Source organism: Anser cygnoides, chromosome 2, assembly GCF_040182565.1.
Source record: "Anser cygnoides isolate HZ-2024a breed goose chromosome 2, Taihu_goose_T2T_genome, whole genome shotgun sequence".
NCBI classification, from domain to species: Eukaryota; Metazoa; Chordata; class Aves; order Anseriformes; family Anatidae; genus Anser; species Anser cygnoides.
Genome location: NC_089874.1, coordinates 23102853 through 23122234, shown reverse-complemented (window position 1 = coordinate 23122234; position 19382 = coordinate 23102853). Strand labels below are relative to the sequence as shown.

General features: G+C 34.0%; 1 protein-coding gene across 1 annotated transcript in view; it reads left to right on the top strand.

The window, feature by feature from the left end:
• Nucleotides 1-565: 565 nt before the first annotated feature.
• LOC106039651 (ATP-dependent translocase ABCB1-like) overlaps nucleotides 566-19382 on the top strand; it is a 36386-nt gene continuing 17569 nt past the window's right edge. The window contains 17 exon segments of the mRNA XM_048061684.2: nucleotides 566-645; nucleotides 990-1022; nucleotides 1453-1574; nucleotides 2354-2408; nucleotides 3784-3931; nucleotides 5211-5274; nucleotides 8061-8172; nucleotides 8174-8253; nucleotides 8975-9146; nucleotides 10131-10255; nucleotides 11056-11227; nucleotides 13163-13276; nucleotides 14627-14737; nucleotides 16704-16829; nucleotides 17025-17228; nucleotides 17500-17670; nucleotides 17985-18146. Of these exon segments, the coding sequence (XP_047917641.2) occupies nucleotides 1477-1574; nucleotides 2354-2408; nucleotides 3784-3931; nucleotides 5211-5274; nucleotides 8061-8172; nucleotides 8174-8253; nucleotides 8975-9146; nucleotides 10131-10255; nucleotides 11056-11227; nucleotides 13163-13276; nucleotides 14627-14737; nucleotides 16704-16829; nucleotides 17025-17228; nucleotides 17500-17670; nucleotides 17985-18146 (1914 nt within the window). The 5' untranslated portion in view covers nucleotides 566-645; nucleotides 990-1022; nucleotides 1453-1476.

Below are 19382 nucleotides of genomic sequence, written 5' to 3'. Positions count from 1 at the left end.
CATTTCTAAACTGAGTCTCTAACTCATCTTGCTGTTCTGCAATTAAACAAGAAAGGATGCACACTATCCTAACTCACTAACAAGACATATATATTGTCAAGAGTCTTAGATCACTTCAGGGGGTATCCTATCGACATGTAAAAATACCTGAAGGGAGAGAATGCAAAAAAGAGAGAGCCAGGCTGTTTTCAGGGATGCCCAGTGCCAGGACAGGAGTCAATGGACACGAACTGAAACACAGGAGGTTCTCTCTCAGCACCATGAAGTACTTCTTTACTGTGCAGGTGATTGAGGCACAGGTTGCCCAGTGGCTCTGGGGTCTCTGTCTCCAGAGATCTCCACAGCCACCTGGACATGGTCCTGGGCAACCTGTTCCAGGTGTCCCTGCTTGAGCAGTGGGTTGGACCAGATGACCTCCAGAGGTCCCTTCCCACCTCAACCACTCTGGGATTCTGTGACTATGGTAAACTCCTGATTTTCTTGCAGGATACATGGGTTGTTATCTTCTGGATTAGAATTAGAAGAAGTGGAAAGAAACAAAAGAGTATTTTGTATTACTTGGTTTCATTCTCAGTAGGTGCTCGAGAATGGATTTGTCCTTAATTGTTACTGTTACCTGGAGCATTCAGCACCCTCTTTGAAAAGGTAAGGAGGGATTCCAGGGAGGCTTAAAGGGGCATAATTAGGCAGAGAACTTTTCCTAGTGGAAAAAAAAGTGACTATTCAGATCTATTTTCACAGACGAAAAGGAAACAACCATTTATTTAAACCTTTTATTTGTTAAATATTCCCTATAGAGAAGGGAAGCAGAGTCCAAAGTGCATACACTTTACACCCCAGAGTAGGTGAGGCAATGAGAGTCAGGAAAAAAAAAAAAAAAAAAAAAAAAAAAGCTGTTCATCATCCCCGTTTTACATAAGAGAGCAAAGTCCAATCATGTTGCATGTCCTAACCATATTAATACAGCTGATTTCTGAATAATCTTTCAGAGAACTAGAAGCAATCTGAGAACAACCTGCACGGTAAGTCAATGCTTTTATTTTTAAATCAGAGATATTTTATAAAATTCACAAATAACTAAAATTGGGAAAATTCTAAATAAGTGCATATTCTTCTAAATAAATATATATTTCCTCATTTATTTTTTGTATCTGTGCTGAATTACAGAAACTATCACACTTTTAGCATTCAAATCAAATCAAATGTAAGGCCAATGGCTATCAAACAGGTAGAAACACAAAATGTAGACGTTTGCAAGCAAACACAAAATGTTTGGGTTTGTTTCAACAAGTTTATACTTGCCCTTTGCTACAATTCACTTACAAAGAGTGACATTAATGACTTTATTTTTTTAATAAGTATGTATATTTTTTTCTATCAAACAAGGGGTCTTTGAGATTACTGTCCTTGACTTAATAGTTGTATATTTCTCAGTCAAGTATTATTTTACAGAGAAGTATCCTAAATAAACTTAAAATGCATTCTGAAGATGAAAAGAAGCAGAAGAGTATTGAAGATGGAAATAGTCATGAGAACACTACATCCAGCCAGGGTCAAGGACAAGAAGACAAACAGTAAATATTCTTAGACATTGTAAACTTGTTCTTTATTGAAGCATATAAGATTACATTATCTTATTTTGTATTTTATTTAATTTCATATTTTAATTTACTTTATTTTAGTGGCCTAGTAGAAGAAAGCTTTTTATCAGCTTATGATTAGCATTCATTGGCACATTTATTTTGTGCAGAAGGATGAAGAAAATTCTTTTTCTATTAAAGATTAAGTGTCCACAGGATTGATTACATTTTATTGAAAAGGAAATTCAGAATATGGTATAAATTATATCAGAATAGACATCTTGGATACAATGAGGTCATCGGCTAAAAATTACAGTAAAATTATTTGTATGGCAGGAAATCAATATTTTAAGTACCTTGAATATTTTATTAATTCTCCATCCCCACGTGAGAAAATTTGATTCTACAAGCTATCTTCCTCTTTCTTGTTTTGAAAGCTATATAGTGCTTCAATTCACAGCTTGAGATAATGGAACCACTGGTCCCTGATGGGGTTGTTGTACACTTGACATGAGAGACCTGTGAAGAGCTTGATTTGAATTTATAGCAGTTGGGAGCTGATGCTATTTATATATACCTAGAGGTTTAAATACAAAAATCCCAAGATGTTTTTGGGATGCCTAAATGTCATATTAATTTTACACACGATTCTTTCCCATAAATAAACTTCATAATTATTTTTAACTTTAACTGAACTTCATTAACATAGTGCACTAATATTTTTTGAAATGTTGTCAATTTCTAAATGTACTAAAACTATCATATCTCTTAAGGAAGGGAAAGAAGAGAAAAGAGGAAAAGCCTAAAATGGTCAGCCCGTTTACACTGGTAAGATTCTAGCTATATATATGTGTACATATATTTATGTGCACGCACATTTAGAAGTGTAATATTTTAAATGCTTAAAATAATGATAGAGAACTGCATATATGGTCTGATCTCTACCAAATACATTGATAGTACAGAATATTGGATATGTTTTGGCAACCTAGCAGATTTTTTGTGAATGTAGTTTTTTTAAAGGAACAGTTTTATTACTGATATGGATTTTTAGAAGCCTTCCCTTAGTAAGTTATCATGCTAAGTATTCCTGCTCTAAGGAATCTGCTTTGGCAGGGGGGTTGGACCAATGATCTCTCGAGATCCCTTCCAACCCCTACAATTGTGTGATTCTGTGATTCTGTAAGTACACCTATGTTAGATTAATTTTTGTGATAAATCAGGATTTCTATGTGCTTAGTTGCCTTTTTCAACACAATGAAAAGGGCATAATTATACCTGAGATTACTAGTGTCATCCTGTCCTCTAAATTACCTGAGTCAGGTTCTAATCACACTTATCAGTCCATTAGTCATTTTTCAGTCACCTGTGTCAGCAGTAAAGGGTAATGCCATAGAATTAAAAACTAAAAAGCACTTTAAATTATAGATTTTTAAAAATATATTTAAAAAAGGTAATCTGTTAATATTTAATCAAAGTAAATCCTAGATTTTCTTTAGTAAAACTGAAATATTGTATGTTTTGTAGGTTTGGTGTGCATAATGCACAGCAATGATATGGGAATTAATAGTAATAAAACTACAGTGCAAGGTGGTGGCCAATGACCCGATTCTTCTGTTTTGCTGTACCAGCTTGTACTTGTACAATTGCGTTGCAAAAACACTGCAATTTACAACAGTGAAACTTGTATTTACAGTGCAGAGTCTATCCAATGGCTTTCTAACAGAAGAGCATAAACTTTATTGAGTTAAATGGCAAGAGGTATTTAGCATTTCAGTAAGTTTTGATAATGCCTGTAGTACATTAGGAATAATTCTTCTAACTGTAAAATAATGAATTTGCAGTAAAATTAATTATTGCCTTAATTATCACAAAGGTATTAAAATTTAATATAATTTGAACTTTAAATTGCAAAATTTGAGAAGGCAAATTGTCTTGTTTTCATATGACCTTTCTTACCCATACGCAGATACTGATAAATTTAAATACTACAGTTCTCTGGTTTGGAGAGTTTATAGTATAAAAGTGCTTATATTAGAATAATTTATTTCTCTACATTTAAGTTGTTTAATAAATTTACTTGCAAATTAGACAAAGTTATAGATTTATGACAACCAGGTATAAAATTGATAGCTTTTTCTTGGTTTTGTAAACATAACATTCTAGTACCACAATGAAATTGAATTTCTCTTCCCATTCACAGTTTCGATACTCCAGTCGCACAGATAAATTACTAATGATATTTGGCACTCTACTGGCAATAGCCCATGGAAGCAGTCTTCCTATTGCGATGATAATTTTTGGAGATATGACTGATACCTTTGTTAATTTTGGAAACGCAAATTTTACAGGTAAGAATACAGAGAGACCAATGTTTTATATTTGGAAGACAGCCAGGGAGATTTGAGCATCTTGACTTGAGATATTGGTGTCATCAAACCCAACTTGCTAACATACTGTGGTGTAAATTAGTAACTGTTGTGTATACTGTAATAGAGATATATTCTGATTTTCTTCTACTTATTCTTAGTTTCTGCCTTAGTAGATAAAAATAATCTATTACAATATACATTCAACAAATCATGTTTAACTGTGGCTGTGATAAACAGAAAGAACCTGACTTTCAATTTCTGCTCCTCTCAGCATGAGCTCCTGTTGCTTCCCTTGCATACGACAATTATAATTCACAAGGTGAATCAGATCAGTAAGTAGATCCACCAGAAAACTTGCTACTAAAAATAAAAGTACTAATTTTCTCATGGCTCAATTTGTTGAATCCCCTCATTTGCTAAATTAGAAGTAAAAAATCAAACGCAGAGTGGCAGGCAAACACTGCAGATACAAGAGGGAGGATTGACACTTAGACCAGATTAGGTTGTCCTCTGAAACCAAACATTAGATGTTAAGCTTGTGAACAGACTCGTTGCCTGGAATATTCTGTGAAAAGTTATCAACCATTTAAATAAATGTCCATGGTGATTCAGAAAAGTAATCCGTGTGACAATCTTCTGTCCTGCATCCATTTTTGCTCTTGTTATTCTCCTACAAGACAGAGACATCGACATGATGCACTTATCAGAACAAGTAATTTGTGATCTACTGCTTTCCAAGTACAGTAAATTGATCAGATTTTTGCAATTGCAAAATGCTGCAGCTATAGTCTTCCTAAAACATCTGTCATTAACTTCTGGTGTGTGGGAGAAAAATTTTAGTGCCAGCACCTACTTTATAGACAATGTTTTCATAAAGAATTAAGCTATCCACAATTACCAGTGTGAGGCAAATGTCTAGACGTACATTTTTAATGGGTTTTGGTATTATAGAAATGCACTCTGTTTTCAGAAAGAAAGAAAAAACAAACACAAACCAAGCATGTAATGAATGTTCAGGAAGACTTTCTAAGCTCAAGTTATACTGATGCAGTTTTGTAGGCAATGGAGTCAGGACTAACCTTCTATTAGTATAATCACTGTTTTTGAATACGAAGAAGCTTGAACTCATTACACACCTTCTCTCATTCAAATCTACTAGAATCAAAAGGAGACATACCAACTCAAAATTTGATGAACAGCATGCAGGAAAATAAATTTGTTAAAACTTGCTCTATTAAAAGTATTTACTCTTTTTAAGGAAACTTGTCTGGATTGAATTTCTCTGAAGAAACTCTTGGCGAGCTGGAAGAAAATATGACAAGGTAATTAGAAACTGATATTTTCTCTCTTTTTTTTTTTTTTTTAGTGTAGGCACACTTTTGTTGTCAAACCACTTTTCTCCCACAGATATTTTGCATACTTTAAACAACATAAAAACAATGGTTACTTGAATAACATTTGTAAATAAAGATTTGTATATGAGAATATTGAATTCACTGGGAAGATTCTTGAACATTCCCAGTCATTCCCAACAACTTCCCTGTAATCTTTTGCTCTCATCCATTCCACCCCCTTTTCACGGGTGCTCTGTGTCTCAGTGTCATCAGCATTTTCTTCCTTCCTCTTTCCCTTCCTCTGAATTTATAAGCACTACGTGTTATGCAGAAAAATTATATTGATTATCATCCACCAATTTCTTGAGCTATGTTGATTCACTGATAAAAAGCAGAATTAAAATTGCCAGATAGTTATTAGTTTCCTGCCAAAGCATCAAGTTCAGCTAAAATACCTGGCCTACAGAAAAATACAGTTAGATTAAACGCAATTTTAAATCTAGTATTCAAGAGCTGTCAATAGTGATTCTGTTACATAAGAGAGTAATATTGCAGATTCACAGACAAAAAGGAGAATAAGGAGAAACATCAGCTACCAATAGAAGTGTTTTGTTAGGGGGCTTCACTGGCTGCTCTTCATGGACTAGGTTTATGCAGGATGTCTAAAGTCTATGTGCATTTTCTTGTACCACTTCAACTTTTTTCTTCAGATTGAAGTTTGTTCCTCATTAGGTATTGAAAAACATCTGAGATCACAGGAATACTGATGTGGTCTTCAAGGCAATAGTAATGAAAAAAACTTAATCTCTGAACTCAAGTGATGTTGCATCAAAAAGAATAGAAACCCTCCTATCATCCTCAGCATGCTATTGTCTAGGAGTCACAACAGAACAGAAGAACAAAAAGTAAACGAAAACAGAAAAGCTAACCAAAAGAAAGTGTAAATGTGAATATTATCTAAATGTTGAAAACTGCCTGTTCTCACGGCCCTAAGAGATGTGAGGGAGGTCTGTTCTTAGCATCCTGCATGTCACCTTGTCTTTTAGACATTAAGTCTGAGAGCACAGATATAGAGTGCTTACAGAGCAGCCTGAATTTCTCTTCAGAAATAAATTGTAGAATAAGGGATGCATGGCTAATTAACAGTATAGGAATAGGTTTTCTTTTCTGAAGTTTCTAAACTTTCTGGATAGGGCCTTGATTTAGTGTGTTACCAGTTTGAAGAAGCTGTTTGTACCCACTCCCTGTTTCTCTGAGAATGCCTGCCAGCAGGTAAAGTAATAATAAAAACTGTTTACACAGACAAAGATCTTACTCAGGTGTATTCAACCATAAATGTGGACTTGGTTATGTATGTTACTCAGATAAGAGTTTGCCTGAAATCCACTTACTTCTCAAAAGAAAAAGAACAGTTAATTTATAATGCAGCGAGCACTTATTCTCTGTTACGTTTCAGCAGTGAAGTTACAGAATGTATTTCCTTAGCATGGAATGTTGTAAAGATATCAGTCTCTTCTCTTACAATTTGTCATGAAACAAAGTCCACACATAAAACTGTTCTTTGAAGTGACATAACATCATAAAGTAATTGTCTAAAGTAATTACTACTGAGTTTTGAAGCAGTGTCCTTGTTTTTAGATGGGTAGTTTCTGTGTAGGTTTTCAATGGATCTGAAGATGATCAAGGTCAATATTCAACTAATCAATCTTCAGTTAGACATTAACCCATTTTATTAATCAGTTTAGATACAGTTCATTTCATAATGATCACAGTTCCAAAGTCCATGACTAAACTGTACAATATATCAGTCACTGAAAATGCTGGATTAAAATATGAAAAGTTTAATCTATAAAGCCCTTTTCTCCTTTTTTGAGCAGAGCATTTGCACACAGATTTCTGTAGCTTACTCCTGCCAAGTTTCATGCTCTAGTTCTAAAGAATTGGTGTGGCTTAACTTACTTCTTGTGAGTGAAGCTCCTAAGGGTTTTAAAGCTTTTTTTTATTATTATTTTTATCATAGTCCTGTTTTCATTCTGGTTTAAGTTCACCATTAACTGGTTCTGATACCAGTTCTGACTGAAACCAGATCTGATTTGATTCTGTTTGAACAGTTTAAAACTGTGGCTTAAAATCAGTTTCAGCTTGAGAAATACTGTGGTTCATACACTTCTTGATTTTCACATGACACCCTGCTTATGACACAGAGATGACTTTAATTAGAAGTAAAATATCAGTTATGAAAAGAATAAGGAGCAAAATAATTTTGGATCTGGTGGCATTTACTTGAAATAGATGTATAGATAGTCACGTTGTATTCCCCAACTGGGAAGTATTTATAACATGCATGCATATATGTATATTTATGTAGACAAGCATGTTGTATTATATATGTCTGTGAATATGACATACAGATATATATGATTAGGCCTCAATGTGTTAAAACACAAATGCTATGATGTTTTTGGAAATTACATGACATGTTTAAGCAAAAAGGATATTGTATCTAAAATATGGTTCTAAAATAAACTTCTGAGAAAAAAGATACACTGACAAGAAGAAAAAGTAATTCCTGTCTAACAAGAGCATCATTTAGTTTATTATGTTTCTGTAAAGTTATATTAAATAGTACTCATAGAAAAAAACTTGGGAAGTTTTACAGTGAAGTGAAAACTCTAAAAGAAACATATAAACTCTAATTCAGGTCTGAAACAGAAGCGGGAATACAGTTAAAGACAGACTAGCAAGATAATTTTTATTTTTATTTTTTCTTGCAGATATGCATATGACTATTCTGCAATAGCAGCTGGTGTTCTTGTTGCTGCTTATATCCAAACTTCATTTTGGACCCTAGCAGCAGGCCGACAAATAAAAAAAATTAGAGAAAAATTTTTTTCATGCAATTATGAGACAGGAAATTGGATGGTTTGATGTAAATGATGTGGGAGAACTTAACACTCGTCTCATTGAGTAAGTGCACTATACCTTCTGCAATGTTATTTTATCTTATTAAATATGTACAGATTGCAATATTTTTTATTTTTAAATTTCATTTACTTCATTGTGAATCTCATGCAAGTTATCTCACAGAAAGTCTCAGAGACTCAATTTGTGATAATTCTCATGCTGGACTGTCATAAGGTTATCAGAGAAGCATTGAGATAAGTTCCCTTGTGAACTCTGAGGATGACTAAAGCCTAACAGTATGAGATTAACCCAATGAAAAGAAGACATGGTTCAGTTCTGTGCACGCTGGGAACTGAGCACAGTGATGACTGACCCCAGCAGTGTGAACATCTTGAACTGCTTGACAAGCTCTCTCTTTCTCCTTGCCTACATGAAAGGATTTAGCTGTTCCTCCCAAATATACTACTGTTTCTAAATAGATCCAAAATTTGGCATAGTGATAAAGTGAGAGAACCTTTGCACTGCAAGCAGAATTTCAACCTTTTCAGAAGCAAACAGATGTATAGTGTTACATTTCACAAGAAATATGAAATTTTCTGTGATTATATTATATACTACTCTATCTTTAAGCAAACTGTTGGCAAGTAATTGAACATAAAGACTATCTACACAGACTACTACAGACTAATAAAGACTATCTACACAGATGCTCATATAACAAAACTGAAAATCTTGCTGTGCTTCCTACATTTACCTTCCTGTCTGGATGTAATTTGTTTTTCAGTGATGTCTCCAAGATTAACGAAGGAATAGGTGATAAAATTGGATTGCTTGTCCAATCTTTAACAACATTTGTGACAGGATTTATTGTTGGTCTCATAAGAGGATGGAAATTAACCCTTGTAATACTTGCAGTTAGTCCTGTCCTAGGACTTTCAGCAGCCCTCTGGGCAAAGGTAGGCCACTATGCATTCAATGTCAGGTTTTATATAAAGGAAAGATAATGAAATGAATCTACAAACCTGCAATTCTTACAGTTGAAATGCATTGCTTAGGAAATTATGATGGCTTTAGAGAACATCTATCTATGTACATAAGCTGTTAGGTTCACTGTCTATAAATGCCCTCGAGTAGTTACAATTTTATAATTCCAGTGGATTAGGCAGACTTCCTTTAATTTGAAGCTGTTTATGTCAATATAGCATATTTTATGTGGAAAAGGATACGATATATACCAGCAAAATGTATGTCTGTAACTGTTTAAAACTTCATTCACATTCAATTCTGATGAAAGAAATAATTGCACCTCCTGAAAAATAATCAAAGAAATTAGACCAAGCTTTGGTCTCAGACACATTTGCTTTTCAAAGTAGTTGGCAGCTTTGGTAAGAAATTTTAGGCAGATTTACATGAGAGAAGTACAATGGGATCAGAGTGTCTTACATTTGCAGTTTGGAAGCCTTCAGTTTTTATAGTATTTTACTTCTCTTACATTTCAAAGATTATATAAGCTTTTTCTGTCTTGGTGTGATTGTGTTAGGGAAGAGGTAGGAGCAGAAAGGCACGTGCCACGTACTAGCTGAGAGTGTTCACAGACTGTGGCCAATTAATGTAAGTCTTGAGCCCTCTGGTTAAGGCAGCCAGAGAAGAGGAGGTGGCCTTAGGAGAGCCCACCAGCTCAGTGTAAGTGTTCATCTAATCTCCTGCACTTGGGTGAAAGCAGAGTGCAAAATTCAGCCCATAGATGTTGAGAATGGGTAATGTTAAATTATTTGATTGAATACTTTGTATAATTAAGAATTTCAATATCAAACACTCCTGCACCTATACATAATACAGCCAAAAGTCTTCATGTTGTAAGAAAGTCACAATGGCTTTTATCATAAAGTGCTTGAGTTCATTCTGTTTTTCTCAAGTCCAAATATTTGATCCTGCGTTAGGTTCTCTCTGCATTCACTGACAAAGAGCAAGCTGCATATGCAAAAGCAGGAGCTGTTGCAGAGGAAGTTCTGGGCGCAATCCGTACTGTAATAGCTTTTGGAGGACAAGAAAAAGAAATTAAAAGGTAAGAGCAACTCTTGCTTTCATCAGCTGATTCTAAAGTACTCACTTCAGATGGTTTCAGATTTTCTTGCATCTTCACTGCTGAAAGTCTGCCCAAATAGGTACGCGTTGTGCTTGTTACATTTCTAGGTAATGGGGCTGGAAATTGGCTGTTACTAACTTTTACAAGATCCATTATGTGTTAAATAGCAATTAGGGTGTTTTGTTTTTTTTAAGAAATTGACAACTTAGGTTGATATATCATCTCCACTCTGGAAAGTGCATAAACTGCCACTTCAAATAGTAAGTGGCAGTTTTCGACAGAAAAGGCTGTGCTGTGAGAAGAGATGACGATATCTTTGGTTATCTGATTACTCAGTAGTTGTGAGAGTTCTGCTAAACAATATTTTTTTTTTTCGCTATATTGTAAAACATAATTATTGTGATATATCTTGGTCTTTTATCTTAAGCTAACAAAGATAATCTCAAAACTTGTCACGAATGGTTCACAGTCAAAGTTCACTCAACCTCAGGTTATTTTAAGGAACTCGTATGCCTTTTCCTGAATTACGATACACTGTGGTTTTTTTTTGTTTGTTTTGTTTTCTGTCTGCCAGCTCAACTGGTGTTGGCATTTTTGGAAATTACCTTAAGTTATCTCTATGCCTTACAATCAGGCCTACCTTTGTATGTTCTTAGGTTTATATATTGTATTATCTTGCAGTACCTAAGTAATGTTCTTTTACTAGTTCATCCATAGTTTTTGGTGCTGTGTGCCATGGTACAAATCTAAGTGTATCTTGAACTTCTGCCTTTCTTCAGGTATCAAAAAAATTTAGAAGATGCTAAACGCATTGGAATAAAAAAGGCTATTACAGCTAATATTTCTATGGGTGCTGCTTTCTTACTGATATATGCATCATATGCACTGGCCTTCTGGTATGGAACTACCTTGGTCTTAAGTGATGATTACACCATTGGCAAGGTTCTCACTGTAAGTATTTATCAGTAACCTCCCAATCATATTGAAAAATAATACTCTGAAGTGTATTTTCTGAACTTACTTAGGTTCATTCAGGATGGTGTGCCAAATTGGCAAAATAGCTTCTTTTCTTTTTAACAAAAAAGTTTATTATCAAAAATGTCTACATGTTTTTTTTGCTATAGTTTTTCAAAATCTACATCAAGCCAAATAAAATGTAGATTATTTTCATCTGTTTCTACATCTTTTATGACTTCCATAAGTTCATACTGATATAGAAGAAGTTCAGTCAAAACTTGAAGTACAGTACCCTTCCTAGCTGATATTTATTTTCAGATTTGCAGGACTGAATATATTTTCAGGATGCAGAATGAAATAAACTTTAAAAAAAAAAAAAAAAGTTATGTGTTCTAAATAGATCAGTTTACCAATCCTTTTCTTGTATTTTGCTCCATACAACCCAGGAATCTCTTTTCAATATTTTTAAAAAGCAAGGGGAAGGAAAATATACTTGTGACTAGAAAATATGTCACTACCTAACCAGAGGAAGAAAAGTGTAGCTTATACATCATAACTTAAATTCTTCTCTTGATATGTCAACCATCCTACTTTCACATGAGATGTCAAAAAAATATGGTAAAAATATATTTCTTTAACCATGATGAAACCAGTCAGGATACCATATATGTATTTTTACATCTCTTTAAAGCTACCTGATTTTTCTTTATTTATGAATCCCTCAGATTTGCAAAAATTGTCTCTGATGTGTGATACTGGCTTTTTTGAACTTTTGCAGTATGAGGCCTGTTTTTTTTTTTAAGGGCAGGCAGGCATACAGAACACCTTAGACAGGTTCAGACAATTACTCATGCCCTTGTATGTAACTGTTTTCCGTTCAAAGTCTTTGCAATTAAATGTTATCTATTTTGCAACTCATCAAACTGGAGTTTATATAACATGAATTAGAGTGTGTGTTGCAAGTCTTGCACTGTATCATGAGGGCATCCAAGGGTATAAGAGGTTACAACACTTGGAAAATAGCACTGCAATATAATAAGTAATATGAATGAAAAGTGGTATAGTTAAAAAGAGCAGATCCTACGGGCTGCACTTTTACCATATATTTGTTCAGTAAAAAAGTATAGCAGATCATCATAATGTTAAATATAAACAAAAGTGGTAGAGGCTGGGATTAAAACTGGAATTAGCATTTTTGTGATGTATTACTGACAGATCTGATAAAGAAGAAAGCAGTTTTGTAAAAGGTATGTATAATAGAAGGACTTGCAGCTAATTTCACACAACTGTTAAATCTTCTTGAGCAAATGTAAAAAATTGATCAAAAATGTCCATCAAAATCTCCATAGAAATATTTCAATGTTTGATGGAACCTTTCCCCAAAACTTAAAATAATTTATAAAAGGTTTCTGAATCTATTATTTTGTCAAGATGTAGGAAATTTAAAATGTCCTAAGTAAATGCTTCAGTTAACAGGTGGTTGTTTTTTTTTTTGTTTGTTTGTTTGTTCTTTCTGTTTGTTTTGTTTTGTTTTTTGTTTAATGCATGTGTTCAAATAAAAATGAATTATCTTTGGAATATCTTTTGTCAAAGAATGTATTAGTACAATAAATCCTGAGACATCAAGTGTAATTATACATTTTTTTTCATAGAATTTGCAGGTTTCATTCTCAGTCATCTTTTCCATCCTCATGAGGTTGTTTGCAGCATTCACATCATGCAGGAATACAGCTGGCTCTTAAGAAGTCCTTTTCTTAATCTTATTCTCTGTTTAAGAGAGAACCTTTCATTTTTCCTTTAATTCTAGATTTCTTAAACTTCCATAACAGGCACAGAACCTCTGACCCAAAGTTACCTAACGTAAATAAATAAACATAATTCTCTGCTTAAATGGGACCTGACATATGTCACCATAAACATTTCTTTCAGGTCTTTTTCTCTGTATTGATTGGAGCGTTCAGTATTGGACAGACTGCCCCAAGCATAGAGGCATTTGCTAATGCAAGAGGAGCAGCCTATACAGTCTTTAATATCATAGACAATGTGAGTATCTTTGGTCTTGCTCAGAAACCATTCTTTTTAAAGTGCAGGTAATATTTATGGATATGAAATTAGTAAAAGTAAATAAGATTGAGTAAAATAAGATGTAATTCAAATATCTATCTGATGTTTTGAAAACATATTTCAATATCAACGTGGATAAAATAACATAGAACAATGGCAGTGTAAAATTTTAACCTGGTATACATATTGGAGGCCTATTTAAGACTGGAAGGAAAATCAACATATTTTTAAATTAGATTCTGTGCAACAAAGGTGGAAAATTGAACTTTCCTATATTTAAATAATTGAGAATATATTTGTTAAATTGTTAATAAATAAAAAGTCTAATTTTACTGCTGCTGTGTATTTAGTAATTTACTGCAATAGTTAACTTCTAATTTTATCCAATTTTGGCAATACTAAAAAGCTTATTTATTTTCTTAGAAGCATAAATATATTCATAAAAGCAGATAGAATGTATAGTTATTAGTCAGTCCCCCTTTGTCTTTTAGTTATTGTTTCTTGCTTCAAAGATAACAGTATTGGATCACTGGATCTCTTAGTGTTGGAGGTACCCTGTAATGTTTTTACCATGAAGGTCACATCTAGTGACATATAGAGATGTGATTACAGTTGATGCAGGTATATGGGCATAGGGTCAAAGGCTAGCAGTGGCACCACCAGCAGCATGAATGTCAGCAAATCTATAAAACACAAGCAGGTAACCTGGTAACATACTTTATTGGACAGAAGAGTCTGAAATCAGGGATGCTGTGATTTTATGAGCTAATGAAGTTGTATAAAATGGAATTACATGTTTTGGATTATTTGTACATACTTCAAATTCTAGACCTACCCTTGATGATAATGCAAACAGAAGTAATTAAGCACTCTGTTTCTGCTTAATGATTTTTACTTAATGGTCAGTGAATCAGTTCTTTCTCACAAAATGGTTACAGCAGAAAGGCAAAGCTCTACATGAACAGAGTCTGAACAGTTCATTGGAAGTGATCTGTTCAGGTTAATCAGGCAGTGGAATGAATCTCAAATTACACCTAGCTGTGGGTACACTATTAAAGACAATATATTAAATTCACACAAAATGTTAAATAGAGAAATTATAAAAGTATTTTGCATTAACATATCAGAAATGTAGTAATGAGGCAGCAAACCATGCAACATACATGTTTCAGAAGTCTCACTCTCTAAATAAATTTCTATCTATATTTATTATATTTATATTATATCTCTACAGAGTAATGATGCACTCTAAGACTTCTTTATGAAACAAAAAAATTATTAGGAAGTAATTTTTAAATTTTTTTTCTCTGCACATTTTATTTCACACAGGAACCTCAAATTGATAGTTATTCAGAGACAGGCTACAAACCAGACCACATTAAAGGGAACTTGGAGTTCCAAAATGTTCACTTCAGTTACCCATCCAGACCAGATGTTCAGGTATTGTAAATGAACTTGATATTTGTTACAGTTAACCACGTGGAGAAAAAAAAAAAAAAAAGTCACATAAATAAAATTTTCTTGAAAATGTAACAATTCCAGGTTGACTCTCTAAATCATGTACAACTACCTTGTCATCACAACTATTTAATCTGGAATTATTTGTACCCTAGCTAAATGTGCTTTTCTGAATAAAGCTATAGTCAGTGTGACTATGTGATAAAACTTCAAAATGTATTGCTATCATAATCTTACTTTATACATCTAATCCAAGTGTTTATGCATAATAATAATGAGAGTGGATTTCAAAATATCTGCAATGCAGCTCTGTTAAAACTATATCTCAATCAACTGAATAAAGCAGATCCAGGAAGGACTTGTTATATGTGACCTGGAGATCAGAATTTGCATTTCTCTGTCTAGACAGAAAAAAAAAAAAAGTTTGCTTTTGTAAAATGTTGTCATAAAACAGGAGTCTTAATGCAGTGAAGGTCGAACAGATTTGAATGATTTCTGAAAATACTTTAATAAAGAGTGTCTTTGCACTATATAATTATTTTCTTCCCTACCGTGAAGGAAAATCACTGATCTAACTAAAGGGATCTTAGTTTTGATAGGCCAAAAGGAAAGACATAGTTTTCTTTATAAGCCATTTTTACTCATAAATGTTTAAAAAAGACTTTGGCTTTTCCTTCTATCAGAAAAGTTAATCAAGTAGTTGATTTTTCTTCATATAGAAATATGAATAAAAAGGTATTTATTGATATCAGTGGGTTATTTTCTAAGTTTATACAGGTATGATATGAAAAAAGACATTTCTCCCCTCTCATTTCAGACACTATAATTATATGAAGCTAAGGCTACACCAGTTAGAAAGTATTGCATAAATTATAGTAAAGAAAAGGAAAATTAAGAGGTCAAATAACTCAGAGGAGTTCATTTCTGCCTAAATTTTACCTACCTGATGTTAAAGTTAACTCTTCTTTGCAACAGGATTAAGTACAGCAAAATAACTGACAGGCATGAAGAAGACTGCAAGTTACTTCCTATCTCATTAGACAGGTTTATTTGCTGCCCTTACTCTCTCTTCTCTGTTTGCTTTAAGTTGGTAGAAATAGTCTAAATGGATTCAATTGTGGATATTATTTTGGTATAGGAAAAAGTTCTGATCACAGAAATCAGTGTAAAGTTATTTTTATGTGTCTCTTGTCCCCGAAGAGTGAGATATATTTCACTTGTGAAGCACACAGATTGGTACTAAGGGTGAAGAGGCAGTGGCAGTGCTGAGAGTAGCTATCTGTGAAGAAAGAGATGCTGATGAGGACACAGGGCTGCAATGCATTGGGAAGTACATTTGGGGCACTATTGGAATGCATCAATGCATGGTTGTACATTCGGAATGGAGAAATAAACTTAGCCCAGATGTGGATGCTATCATTCAGGTTTGCATAGTTCATTGTAGCTTAGTCCTTCTAGAACACTAATTAGCATAAATATGCTTTTCTCCATTTCAATATTTATTCCAACCAAGTAAGTTGTATAAAGTAGTGAAAGACTCCTTTACACGTTGTCTATACAAAGTGTTTTTATTTATACTTTATTCCTTTTTTTTCCCCATTATTGTATACTCACACTACTCAGGTGAGCAGGTTAAGCAGAAACCTGGGTAAAAATAAGTAAACATTGCACATGGATGATGTGTATCTGTTCTCCAGCCCCACTACACAGCCCAATACTGGTTATGTTCTTAAAAATAAAATTAAATAGCAATTACACCAAAGAGCTACATATATCCTTTCTACAAGTCCCAAGAAAGGCAAAACATATCTTCCACGGCTGTGAAATGATATATTTTATGGTGACTAGTACAAATATATATATATACATATATATATTTATATAATCTTATATATATATATAGCCTAACATATATATAAACTTTTGGCAACCTTTCTTATACATACAGATACTGAAAGGCTTGAATCTCAAGGTCAACTGTGGCCAGACAGTAGCCCTGGTTGGTGGCAGTGGCTGTGGGAAAAGTACAACTGTTCAGCTCATCCAGAGATTTTACGATCCCAAGGAAGGCACGGTAAGACACCTCAAGCCAGATGACTGCTCTGTGTGTCCCAGTTCTTCAAAGTCAGCTCCTGGTCTTGTTGCCATTGCTCAAATGACATGGTCAAGTCTCCCGTCAAAAGCCATGTGCCAGCCTGGGGAGAGAGACCTCGTTCTGTCCTTGACCAGAACGCTTAGTAAATGGGTTGTGTCCGCTTCCTTTCTTTAGATTACCATTGATGGGCAGGATATTAAGACCCTAAATGTAAGATATCTGCGGGAGATTATTGGTGTGGTGAATCAGGAGCCCGTGCTGTTTGCTACTACCATTGCAGAAAATATTCGCTATGGCCGAGAGGATGTCACCATGGAAGAAATTGAGAAAGCTACCAAGGAAGCTAACGCTTATGATTTCATCATGAAGCTACCCAAGGTGAGCAAGCTGCTGTCCTGCTGAAATAATTTCCCTTCAACCTACTCACACCAAAGAGTTCCTCAGAAGGGATTTTCCTTAGCAGATTAAGCTGTTCCCAGAGCTGTGAATATGCAGAGCTATGCAGAGCTTCCTTGTAACTTTTGAAAAAAATGTTAGTTTTGACATACAGGGGCTACTAACACAGTTGTGCCATTTCTTTACACTGCCTTTCTGTGGTGAAAGGACCGTGCCACTGACTGTTGTGCAAATGTGTTTGGTTGTCTTGTAGAAGTTTGAAACTGTGGTTGGAGAAAGAGGGGCGCAGCTGAGCGGAGGCCAGAAGCAAAGAATAGCAATTGCCCGAGCTCTGGTTCGCAATCCCAAAATTCTTCTGCTTGATGAGGCAACGTCAGCTTTGGATACTGAGAGTGAATCAGTTGTGCAGGCAGCACTTGACAAGGTCAGTATTGCTCATTTGTTTAAAGAGCTGCAAAAAATAGAGACTCCGAAAAAGTATAAGGTAATTGCTTGAATTTGCAAATAATTTCTTCTCACTCAAAGATTGGGAAGTGGTCAGTATTGCTATGAAATAAAGTAGATGAGGAGGAGCTGAATATGACATTTATTGAAAGAGCTGCAAGAAATAGAGACCCTTATAGTACAAAAGGTAAACTTGATTTTGGCAAATATTTTCTGTACTGAGAATTTTTGGGACCCTAACTTGAACAATTTTTGAATATACTTAGAAATATTCATGAAAAATGTTATTTCTAGGCAAGGGAAGGACGCACCACGATTGTAGTAGCTCATCGCCTGTCGACAGTCCGAAATGCAGATCTCATAGCTGTGTTTGAAAATGGAACTATCACAGAAGAAGGGAATCATTTTAAACTGATTGAAAGAAAGGGCATCTACTACAAACTTGTTAACATGCAGGTACTTTTTTACAGACTTGCTTTTGCCTCATTTTCTTTTTTGTGTTCCATTGAATGCTCTCAGAAATACCGGGAATTCTGCAGCCTATTTTGTTAAGTGCAAGTAAATATTTGACAGAGAAAACCACAAGATTTTATAGCAGACCTATTTCAACCCAGGACAGTACATTTTTACTATAGTGATTTAAAAGATTTTTCTATATTCTCCTATTAGGCAGCTAACATCACTAACTTGTAATAAAAGTTAGAGCACAGTAGTTGATTACCAGAGGAATACAGCATGCATATTTAAGGTATTTGGTTATAATCCTTCACAATGAGGTTCTTTAAAAAACAAACAAAAAAAAAAACAACAAGAAAACAAAAAGTTTAGGAATAGGAATAGAAGAAAAGCAATCCAGGTTATGATGAGTGAAAAATATGTACGCTTACAGTTAGGTAGTCAGAAACAAATAGATTGGAAATTAAAAAGCAAACAAATATCAGAAATGTATTAGTTAATAAGTGAATAAAAATTACTTTTCATACATACCAATATCAGTTGTGATAATTAGGTTATACCTGAGCTTTGCCATAGTCTTCTGTACCACTGGTGTTTTAATGCATAACCATCACACCCATTAAGGAAACTGAAAGAGGTATCTAAGTGTGTCAGACTGAAAAGGGTGAACTAGGCCAATTAAAACATTTATTCTCATAAAATGAGAATGCATTTAGTCACCTTAGATTTAACGTAATTTTGTATTCAGGTAAATGTGATAAAGGGAAAAATTAGGAAATGTAAAATTAAAAAAAAAATAAAAACAATTTATATAACTTTCATCAAAAAAAAAAATAATTAAGGAATCAGAAAAAAAATGGAGAGAAAGAAAAAAAAAAGTAATTTTTATTATTAGCATGAAAAGCAAGAAGGAAAATAGGAAAAAGAAAGGAATACAAGCTGAAGGCAAATTTTAATCCAATTGCCATTATTACCCTCAGTAGTGGGTAGACATTTGTTCATTGTGCCAAAGACACTGGCAAAACTACCACCAAAAGAAAAGCTTTTTTCTAGACTGTTCATGTTTTTCAGTCAAAATCTCTTTTCAACTTGTACCGTTCTGAACGATTACATTTAAAGTCAAGAACTGTTCACAGTGCTCTACACTGGAGAGGAGTCATTTTTTCTCACTTCACGGATAAACTGTATCCCCTGAGAATTCTCAAAAAGATACTGAGATGAGTGCAAATGGTTTGA